We start from the raw sequence: 11576 nt of genomic DNA on the forward strand, positions 1-11576 counted from the left end.
TTTTCTCGTTTTTCTCGGCTAATTTACAATCAATGTTATTGCTTGCTGTAAATTAACATGGAACATCATGAAAATGAGAAGTAACGTATAACCGGTACGTTACTATAGAGGTATATCAATCAATCACGTATTGTTTTGCATTTGAATTTTCCAATGTGACATTGCGTGATTTGCTTGAGATATCGCCATATGAGCATCTCGTTGCATGAATATCGATTGTCATAAGCGGTCGTGTCCGTGACAAACGCATGGATCCGTCTCTGTTGCCAACAAGAAGTAAAATGTGCAGCAAAAATGGATGTCTTCCTTCGTTTCTGAGCGAATATTTCAGTTAGCCCCACGCAAGAAATGTGAGCGTATATATGATCAATGTCGTGTTGAGTTCGACCACGCATGTAAGGCGAGAGAAACATCCTTGCGCATGAGATGGCAACGTTATGATGACAATGTTTCAAGTCAATCACGCATTATCATGTGAGAAAAATTAATTTTATCCGCATCCTCGACATAATTATATATGTAAGAAAGAGCTATCAAAAACGTGAATAATCTTTTTCGTAGACCTAGAGCATCTCTAATAGGAGATGTAAAATGTCAATGTTTGAGCACTTTACATTTCTAGTTGGATGGAAAACTCTTCAATAAACAGAATGTAAAATAATCATTTTGGCCGAAAAATGTACATATACATATTTCAAAGCTAGGCCCTAATAATTAAAGCAAAAAAAATTAGATCTCAAATTTACATACGCTGAATTGAGGTATAACTCATATTTACATATCTTAAAAATATAAAATAAGATGTAAATGTGATGCTCATACATAACCAAAACACACTTCTTCCTTGCCTCCACTTCGAGGAAGAGTAGGAGCTAAGCAAACTTTTGAAGGGTCGGCTTTGTAAGTAAGATGCATTCTTTTTTTTTCTGGGTAATGTTAAGAAGACTAAATTTATAGATAAAATTTACAAGCTAAATGATGTCTCACCAATATGAATGAGTACGTTTATCAGCATTCAAGTAATAATCCAATCATTAACTTACATATCATTTAGTTTACACAATTTAGTCTACAAATTTAGTCTCTGTAGTATTACCTTTTTTGTGTTCCTGTGTAGTATTTGCAAATCTTTGTGAAACTGGTAAGTTCTCCATCTCACAAATCCGTAACCAAATTGACTAGAACAGTCTACTTCTGCCCCAACTTCGATAGGGACAACATTGTCACAAAACATGCTCAAAGGATCAACAATTGAAAGGATTAAGGCCTCAACGATCAACGTATGTGCCAATGGAGAAAAATATAAAAGATGAAAGAACATGTGGGAAAATCGTAAGATAAAGAGAATAATACATCCAAGGAAAGTGGAAAATAGAGAATACACATAGCAAGAGCAACACTTTTACATAAAACCATAACTTGATTGCCAAAGTACATTTTACAACATTCGTTTCGACCGAAAAGAAGCTGATAACTTTGTGCTCTATGCACACACGAAAGATAACATACAGTGAAGTTGCCATAAATCGTAACTGAGACAGACGAAAGTCGTCCTCCAAAGCAAGAACAATGTACCAGCACGGCCTTCTATGGACAACGTACAAGCCCCGTCACTTATTAACAACGTACATGCCCCGTCTTTTATGAACAACAATGTTTCCGGTGGCAGGAAACAATAGTAGCTTCGTTCTTGACTAAACAAGAACAAATCTGTGGAGTGGCATTATATATGACAATGGAGGAAAATCAGTACAGTGTATAAAGCCAGGTAGAGGATCCAGTCCTGCTCAGGGCTTCATCACAAATAACAGGTCACAGAAGAGCATGCTACTGCAGCAGCAATCTTCGAAACATAAACTGCTGCACAACTGGAAAAAATGAACAACGTAACTCCTTGTATGACTGCGAGAACCCACCTACTTCACGCTTCAAACACTTCACAAGTAACCAACGACCGCTTCCATGCGCCAGCATAGAGTTCACGGAGCACAATGGATGATGTACAACGAATAAGTTACCATTCCACTTTGCTCTCTACAAGTAGTAGTTCCCTACCGTTTACTGCTCTGGTAGGCTACCTCACATCTTGGTTAGATGCTAACAGACTTCATACACAATATTCAAAGGCAAATGAACATACTGCTCGTAGAACATTTATTCATGCCACAGCCAACTAACGGAATCACCAGAACAAAATTCCCTGCCGTGGACAGTGGATGCAGAACTTTGTTCACAATCTCCTTCACCCCTAAAATTTCCATCTCTTTTGTTTTTATTTTTTAACATTTTTTTTTCTATTCATCACAACGTACTAGCAGTGGTCTCGGAGCCCCAGATGAGATACAAACCGCCAAAGCTGAAGTCAACCAATAGACTAAGCCCAACAAAGCCAGCTGACCAAGCGGTATGAGATAAAGGAACCATAATCTTAAACTGATTGGATACCTTAGTAACCCCTTGTAATTTACTCATCCATAATACGGAACCAGCAGATCTACAGAACCAACAGAACCTAGCCATGCCGACCAAAGGTATCATTCCGTTCATGGAGAACAAAAGGTTTGGATGGACCGTATGTTCCGTCCTGTGTCTCTTGAGACTCAAGTAGCTGGTTCCAACAATCTGAGCAAAGCAACTCCAAACAAAATGTTTCCTCATATTCACAATCATTAACGCACCGACCACACTGAATACACCTCCCTATGCAAAGTGTGCAGGCCCTGCATACCTGAGTTGGATGTTCTTTCCTTTGACAAGCCTCGGCAGGGCAATCATAGACAAGCCTCAGGTTCTGGCATCTGGGGCACATTTCAATATCAATGTCGCTATCATCATCAGAGGGCAGGTAAAAGTTCCCTCTGTGATAAAAGTGTGGCTTGCGTGAATTAGGCTGCATCTGACTGTCAGTTCGCAACAAGAACTTCAATTCTTCAAAATGCTTCTGTGTCACACCATATAGTCCACCAATTCGTAAATGCCTCACACCTTGTGCACCCTTAGAATTGAAAGCCTTTAAGCTATTCACGATGCCCTCAATACTGAGTCTAGTACATCCTGGCACGCTCAACTGCACAAACAAAGGGAACGTTTAAATGAAGTTAATGAGCTTGAAAAACAATCAAATTTTTCTTCACTAGAGTTAACTTTGGTGCGATGGCAAGTGCCTTCGCCCATGAGCGGTAGGTCTCGGGTTCGAGACTTGGGAGCAGCCTCTCCATAAAATGGGGGTAAGGCTAGCCGACATTCACCTCTCCCAGACCCTGCGTAAAGCGGGAGCCTTGTGCACTGGGTACGACCTTTTTTAGAGTTAACTTTGAGCACAAGTCAAAGAAATTTAAGGTAAACAAGTAATAACCATGAATGGTGGTGCAGAGATATATATTTCTTGTAAAGAGACAATAATAAAAAAAAATTGAAGGAAAAAACACTTGCAATTGTTGAGATAAAATCCAGAAGCCAAAAACTAACCTTGGTTAGCCTGGGATTACTTTCAAGCACACGCTTCAGACCATCATCAGTGATCCTTGGGCACTCCACTAGGCTCAAGCTCTGCAGATTTCCTTGAGCCCGATCGGTTAATTGCAAGAGAACATCATCGGTAATCTTCTCGTTCAGCGGTTGATCTATGTGAATATTTCTCCACAAAAGGGGGTCACCGCGAACTGTAGAACGGAGAGATCTGCAAGTACCTTCTACATGAAGAAGATCCTGCACCCCCAGATAACTAAGGGCAAACATCATCGCCCCATGAGGAGCTCCTCCATCACCACCAGCGCAAATCCCATAGCCATGCTGGACTTCTACATTTTGCTGATTGGAAAAACCACAACTTTCATTGCCCAAATTCAGAACATCAGCGACTGGACATGCTGATCCAAAATCGCTGTGTAAGGACGCATCACCAACTCCCTTCTCTTTTGAGCACCCACAGAATCCACTTGCTACATTAGCCTTGTGATCAACCCCAATTTTCCCAGGGAATGCCTGGAACCTCATAGCATTATTCCAGATAAAATTCAATTCCGCGAAAAGTTCGTAGTTATCATTACTTGTCCCCACCTCATCCCTTCTGTAACCACCATAGTCCGCTTCCAAATCCTCAAGCCAGCCCGTGATAGCCGTAAACGTGGTACTTATATCCATGCCAAAAGGGTCCGAAGGCAATAGATCAAGAATGTCATTTGAAACTGGATCCTGTGAGCAACTCCTATCACATCTATCTCTTCCATAATCAAAGCAATCATTCACTTCCCGGTTTGAATGCCAAGGCCTACCAAAACCATCTCCATTCCTCTCAGGTATACCCTCCACGAGGTACCCATTGGCAATCCTCATTGGAGAAACCAAATTGTCCTCGGACAGATGCCCCGGAAAGATTGGTCGATGGGAAAAATTCAAAGCCATTGAATATACACCCCGACCAAATTTCTCTCTACATAAGTCTATACACAAACCCTAGATTTTTGAACCCTTTTTCTCTCTTTTTTTTTTTCGATTAACCAAGTAAGTGTGGGAAAAATTAGAAAAATATGTAACAAGGGGAAGGAAGATCTAACAAGAAAACCCTCAATTTCTGATGGCAAACTAAAACGACGCCCAAAAATTTCACAGAGTCTCTTGCAAATAACCTAAAATCAGCTGGAATGGAAACGAAAAAACCAACGCCGTAACCAATTTATCTACAGAGATAAGAATCAAAGAATTTAACTTTTTTTGGGGGTTTTTTTATTCGACTAACCTAGGGTTTATACGAAACGACAAAAAAACAGATACCCAATAGAGAACGGATCAAAGAAACAAAGTTTCGATAAATTGGAAGGAGAAACTGATAATTCGAGGGATACCCAAATGAAATCAAATCAGAAACAAATCGAAACAATTACCACCAACCCTAGTTTTTGCTCTGACGAACGCAATCGACAAACCAAAGCCGCCTCCTGGTACCGAACCCTCGCAGAATAAGAAGACGAAGGAGAAAAAGATATCAGCTTTCTGCTCGATTCGATTGAAATTGTAGGGCTTTCAGAACATTCTGCTCTTTTCCGAGGTGGGGAATCGATCCGAACAGAGGACGAGCGCTTGTCGATCGAGTTCAGAGAGAGAGAGAGAAGGAGAAACGCCTAGAAAATTGAATAAACGTGTAGAAATAATAAAAAAAAGAGGCGAGAAAAATATTAAGGGAAGAGAGAGAAAGTGAAGGGTGAGGGTGAATTGTCCAATTTAGGAGAGAGAGGGTGGGGAGAAGGACACGTGTCGGTAGTTGGAAAGAGTTACTGCTTCTTCGCAGTAAGATATGGCGGGAGGAGGAATCCTTGTTTCGCTCTGATTCCCAAGTGCCTCTCGCCTTCTCCCCCGCCCCCATCTCTCGCTCTCTTTCAACTCTCTCACCTTCCAAATTAAATTAATTAATATCTTTTTTTATATTAATAATTACACCTTGTATTTCAGGTTTTTTGCCAATTGGGTCTCCATTTTTTGAAATTGGACAAAGGGAAAATTTTGAATTACGAATTGTACACTATAACTTAAGAAATTAATGGAAAATAAATAAGAACATTGTTTAAGAAAAGTATACCCTTTAAATGTAAAAAAATAACTCACGTAACACATTTTGACATCTAGTTAAGCAATATATACTCAAAGAATATTTCCATATGAAAACAAAAATCACTTGATATTTTAATGAAACGAAAGCTCAGTGAAAATTACCATTTTCTTAATGTATTTTATTTTTCCTTTTTGTCTTAGTAAAATTCTTATTTATGAAAACTATACTTTTTAAATGTATAAAAATATAACTCACATAACACATTTTGGCATCTAATTAAGCAATATACACTCAACAAATATTTTCGTATGAAAACATAAATTACCTGATATTATTAACGAAACGAGAGCTCAGTGAGAATTACCATTTTCTTAATGCACTTTTTTACCCTTTTTGTCTTAGTAAAAATTGGATTTGGGTTTCCATTTGTGACCGTTTGACGTTGCACATCAGGTGGAGGGTAAATAAGTCATTGAGGATGGGAGGTTTACAGTTTGGTGGGTGAGCGTAAGTTGGAGGGAAGAGAGGCCGTGTTTGGGAATGTGTGTTGGTAGAGTTTCTTTCTGTTTGGAGGTTCGATCTTCTCCGAATTCTCTTTGTGAGAGGATTCTGATAATTTTTAAATCGTGTCCGTTCATCATACATTGTGAGATTAAAAATTATTTTAAATAATTTTATTTAAAATTAAATATTTTATTTAAAATTAAACATGAACAATACATGATAAAAACTGATCGTACAATATACGATAAACCAACCCAACGAATGAATTCCAGAATCCTCGGATCCTCTTTCCTGCTTCCAAGCGGTCAAGTTGCTGACGTGTCACACAGGGACCCACTTTTACGCGTGGTAGATTTAATTGGGCCTCGATGGCTTTCGGCATTATCTATTAGGATAATCCGAACCCTACCCCTTTCCCAAGTTTTTCTTTTTCTTCCGTCAAAAGTTCAAAAACCCCTTGGGGAAGTTCATCTTTCCTTTTTCGTCCTAACCCCTTTCACAAGTGAATTTACATTTTTACCCTTTTTGTATGTTGATTTATTTATTCATTCATTTGGTTATTTAGGTGAATTGATTGATTTATTTGTTTTGTTGCTTTGTTTATTGGTTGGTTGTTGATATGTGGGGCTTGAAAATGGAGAGGTAATGAAAATCTATTGTATAGTCTAACCAAAATATAACAAATTACTTTTAGTGGAAATTAATATTATTTTTTTGTTTATAAAAATGAAAAATAAGAAGAAATTAATGGCTTTGAAATGGTCCAAGCCTTGGAGGAGAAGTAATGAAAAAAAATGTGTAGATTGATATTTTTTCTCAAGTGCGTTAATTGAACTTTTATATAATACAGATATATCATTGAAACGTTGATGATAGAATTGATATTGCTGATACGTCAATACTTCGACTTTTAAAAACGTTGATATGGTTGTTGATGTTTTGTCGATAAACTGAACAGAAAAATGCAAATAAACCTTAACAAATAAGCACTTAGATGAACACATTCTAGAATGTTTTCGGCTTTTAACCAATATAAAAGAGATGCTTAAAACAAAATAATGAATAAAAACAGTAGGAAATATATGTATAAATAAATAAGTTTATTTCTTGGACGTTAAGGAGAGAGACGGGAGGGTGACCAATTTCAAGGGCCAAGAAATCTTGATAACTTGGAGTTCTCAAAGATGCTCTTTCGGCAAGCATCTCACAACTCACATTCTCAAGGAAATCCGCACTTCCAAGGCATCTGCACATTTCACGCCACTAAACAAATCCATTCCCCGCTCAAGCACAAAAAATGCCCGTGAGATTTCTGGTGCATGCATTCACAACGCATGAAGCTTTGGCATCCGGTAACACGGGGACGGAGATAAAGAGACTTGCTTGAAACGGGACAAAAACTGTCAAATTTATCACGCGTTGCTACGGAAAAATAAAAACAAAGGTTTTATATTATTCGCTTGGACGCTACAATGGTGTCCCGACGGGTGCATGTAATGTAAGAACTCATGGAGTTGGGCACAATACGTAACAAAATACACCAAATTGGAATAATGGAGTGAAACATCAAATCACAGCTGAAATTCACAAGACATAAAAATCAAGTTCTGAACCCATTTTCCTATGAAATTCGTCATTTTTGATCGTCTTGAATCAGAAGCAGAAAAAAGGCCAATAATTTAACTACAAAATCTCTCTCTAGTCACTAGGGCACCAAATTAAATTGTCTAATTCTGCAACCTGTCACAAAAATCAACCCGGAAAATTGGATCCTTATCACTAGTTCCTAGATTTTTTTCGCGACTTTGATGAAGAAGGCTTGGATGGCTCTGCAACTGCATTTTGGGAGGCTCCTTTTGAGGTAGCTGCTTGGTTTGATTTTGTGTTTGAAGTGTTGGAAGCGGCACCAGTTTCATGTTTATCTCTAGCTACAGAACCCTGGGAGCCTCTTACCTGAGCTGCTCTTTTATCCTTTCTCTTGGGCCTGTAACTTGACCTTTCTCTCTTGGGGAGCCACCTCTCGGGATCTGGCGGTGGCCCCGGGTTTGCAGGGTCAAACCCTTTAGGATACTTTGGCTTTCTCTTTCTCTTTCTCTTTGCCTTGGCCTTAGTCTTCCCCTCATCATATGTCTCCGTGATCTTAACATGAGATACACCCTCATTGTGTTTGGCCCCAGAAGTCTTCTCCAGACTATCCACATTGACCCCCTTCAAACCTGGTAACGGTTTCAGCTTCTGCTCATAAGCTTCTGCCTTCTTAACATCCACACGAGCAACTGTAGTTACAAGCCCAACCAATGCTTCCACACTTCCATGGCTTTTCACAAGCTCCTCATATAGACGGGCAGCCTCCTCTTCTCGGCCATGCCGGAGCTTGAACGAAGCAGCCTCTTGCATTAAAACGCTAAGCTTATTGTCCTCAGTCATGGCATTTGACCACCAGTTGATTGCAGCATCAAGAACAGCAGTTGCACCATCAATGTCCCCGGCACGCTCTCTAAGAGACACAAGAGTAGCAACAGTGGCAGGCATGTGCTGTATATCAGGTATCTTACCAAGAGACTCAGCTGCAATAAGAGGGTGGCCAGCAGCAGCAGCAACCTGTGCCCTCACTAAGAGAACCACCTTGGATTTGTCAGGGAACTTCTTGGAAAACTGCCCTAAAATTTCTTCAGCTTTCCCAGCCCTGTTCTCTCTTACAAAAACTGCAGCTTGAAGTAACACAGGCATCACGCTATCAGGAAACATGTCAGGCAGTGCAGCAACGATTTCTCGAGCCTGTAAATTTGAAGCAAAGAGTTGAGATCAGCAAAGGGGAGCTGGAGCACCAATAATGGCCTACTTATGTGATAGATTCACAGCATAGTACTCGAAAAGACATAAAAAGCAAAGAGAAAGACCTGATCCATTTTATTCGCATGGAGTAGTAGAAGAACCCGGTTCACGTATATTGATTCTTTTTGTTTTGGTGAAAGCTTGTTGTCTAGTCCAGGAGTCATATGGAAGTTTTGCTTGTCCTTATCTTTTAGTCGATCAAGTTTCTTCAGGCCATCAGAAACATCTCTTGGACCTCTCAAAGCAATGAGGTTGTTGACTGCCACACCAAGCGATACCTCATCTGCCATATCTTGTTTAATAATGTCCGTATAAGCTTCGATGGCCTCTTGTTTCTGCCCAAGAAGCTGTTGGAAGAAGTTAATTTTCATCAGTGGCTATTGGATTCCTAACTTTGCAAAAGATAAGAGAAAATTCTACTTAACATTACAATATTACCTGCTGAACATAGGCCAACTGGACAGCTATTGGCGCCAATTCAATTTGTATTTTGTCTTCAGGTACATTATCAGAGAAGAGTTCTTCCTGGCCAATTCTGAGATACCAAGTGATTCACCTCCATCAGTTCATTCTCACTTTCAGATAAGAGTTTCTATAGCTCAATTTGTATTGTATAAACACAATGAAAGGCTGTTTAGTAGCAAAGTGAATGGTGGTTTTAAGAATATTACTAAAGGGACACGTTGAACTAAAATACAAAAACAATTCATGAGAAATTATTACTGAGGGAGGAAATGATTAACACTTTTACATATGACTTTATCAGGGGATTAATGAGGGGAAAACCAGATCTACACAAAAACTTTTTAGTCCGTGATACTTAGGCTCAAAATTTCTTCAAAAGATACTCTAAAATCAATCCAAACAAAATTTATAGCGTTGTATTACAAATTAAGGACAGAGAAATAGTAACAACCAAAAGCATTTACTGCCTAAAATATGACTTGCTTGGGAGTTGTCAAATTCAACAAATAAAAGTAACATTTTACCTTCTGGCTTTCAGAAGGAGCTGCTCTGCCTCTGTATACTTTTGCAATTGAACCAAAGAACAGGCAGTGTTGAATGCAAGCATAAAACTGTTAGTTGCTTTAACCCCAAGTGCTTCCAGTGTACGTTTAACTTCAGATGCCCTTCCAGCTGCAACCAAACTAGCTGCAGAATTTATCTCTAACAATTCGACCTTGGGTTTTGGAAGGTTCTGATATATATCAATACAAGCATCCATCTTTCCTGAGCGAAATAAAATCTGGGATTCTAATATCATGGTTACAGAATCTCTCTCTTGCCTCTTCAAGGACTCGAGAGCTTCATCTAGCTTGTTATTTCTGTATAAGCAGTATGCCTATTTAGGAACACAGAAAAAAGAAAAGAACATCAATGAGAAATATTTATGTGTGTCTTTAAAGCATTTTGCGCAACTAAACATACAACCAGAACCATCAGATAAATATGATGATGGACTTGCTCTCGGTACATTGTTCAAATCAGATAAATTAATTCTCAAATGTGGGAGGAGACATGTAAGTATTTGAACAGGAATTCTATGCTTATTCCACTCAAACCAACAACGCTAACCACCCGCAATTTGTAATTTCAAATTTCGTGCAGTTAGTAGTTACACTACTATATATTCCATAGACGTAGGTGCATTCTAAGTAATCAATACATAAACAAATTATATGGTGTATATATAAAAATCAAGATTCTGAATTTCTAAGATATTCTTGCATTCAAATGTGAATCGACCTCGTCTAACAAATATCAGACACGTTGGTAAACCCTAACCCTGAAAATTTACAAGGTACCAACCACAATCACGGGTTTGTACCATATCGGCGGAAATGCCGATGAAATTATGCTATTGATTTTTACAATGTACCAACCATAATCACGGGTTTGTACCATATCGGTGGAAGTGCCAATGTAACTATGCTATTGAATTTTTTCTAAATCACCAGCTATCTTCCATTTCACTAGTTATATATAACCAATGGCTGAACAGAAAAGACTTAATAACAAACAAGTAACATAATGCAGCGAAAATAACCAAAATTTACCGCTGATTGCTAAGAAATAATCGAAGTTACGAACCTCAAAGAAGCTGAAATCCGCGGGAGGACTCTTGGAAGATCGAATCGTGGAAAGGGCGGCGTCAATGTCGTCGGCCTTGATCAAGGCCACGACCTTGCATCGAAGTGCGTCCTCATCGCCACGGTTAATCGAGAGAACTGCGATACGTTACCAAAAAAAATCACAATTACGCAACTTAATTTGGAATTACAATCCAAATTTCAGGAAAAAACGAGATTAGATATTGAATTAACGAGGAGGAGGTTATAACCTTGATCTGCAACCTTGACGGCATTTTCGAATTCGGATTCCTCGATGTGCTTATTGAGAGAACTGAAGAGATCTTCAAGTGAAGGCGGCGGCTGCTGCGGCGACGCGGCGGCGCGCTGCTTGTCTTTGCCTTTCGGAGGCATTGGATTTTCTCGCTTGCCAAACAGACGACAGAGAAAAGTGTCCGAATGCAGAGATGTATCGGATTCGGCCGAGTGGTACCATCGAATGGACTACTTGACTACACCAACGGGTCGGGTAAGGACCATTCAATCCAGTTTTTTGGGCTTCAAGGTCCAATATTTAGTCTGACAGTCTGCGAAAATGACGGGCCCGTGTAAGGGAGTTC

General features: G+C 39.3%; 2 protein-coding genes across 2 annotated transcripts; both read right to left on the bottom strand.

Moving 5' to 3' along the window:
- Positions 1–1379: 1379 nt before the first annotated feature.
- Positions 1380–5195, bottom strand: LOC103452089 (F-box protein SKIP14-like). The gene is made up of 2 exons (XM_008391576.4): positions 3469–5195; positions 1380–3067 (listed from the first exon to the last, which is right to left on the bottom strand). Exons 1-2 carry the CDS (start codon positions 4402–4404, stop codon positions 2513–2515), a joined length of 1491 nt encoding a protein of 496 aa, XP_008389798.2. The 5' UTR covers positions 4405–5195; the 3' UTR covers positions 1380–2512.
- Positions 5196–7580: 2385 nt separating this feature from the next.
- Positions 7581–11498, bottom strand: LOC103452090 (uncharacterized). Its single transcript, XM_008391577.4, has 6 exons — positions 11229–11498; positions 10979–11115; positions 9877–10229; positions 9326–9422; positions 8953–9234; positions 7581–8830 (listed from the first exon to the last, which is right to left on the bottom strand). The coding sequence occupies exons 1-6, from the start codon at positions 11368–11370 to the stop codon at positions 7832–7834; spliced, it is 2010 nt and encodes a 669-aa protein (XP_008389799.2). The 5' UTR covers positions 11371–11498; the 3' UTR covers positions 7581–7831.
- Between the last annotated feature and the right edge of the window lie 78 nt (positions 11499–11576).

Source organism: Malus domestica, chromosome 13 (assembly GCF_042453785.1).
Source record: "Malus domestica chromosome 13, GDT2T_hap1".
In the NCBI taxonomy this organism is placed as follows: domain Eukaryota; kingdom Viridiplantae; phylum Streptophyta; class Magnoliopsida; order Rosales; family Rosaceae; genus Malus; species Malus domestica.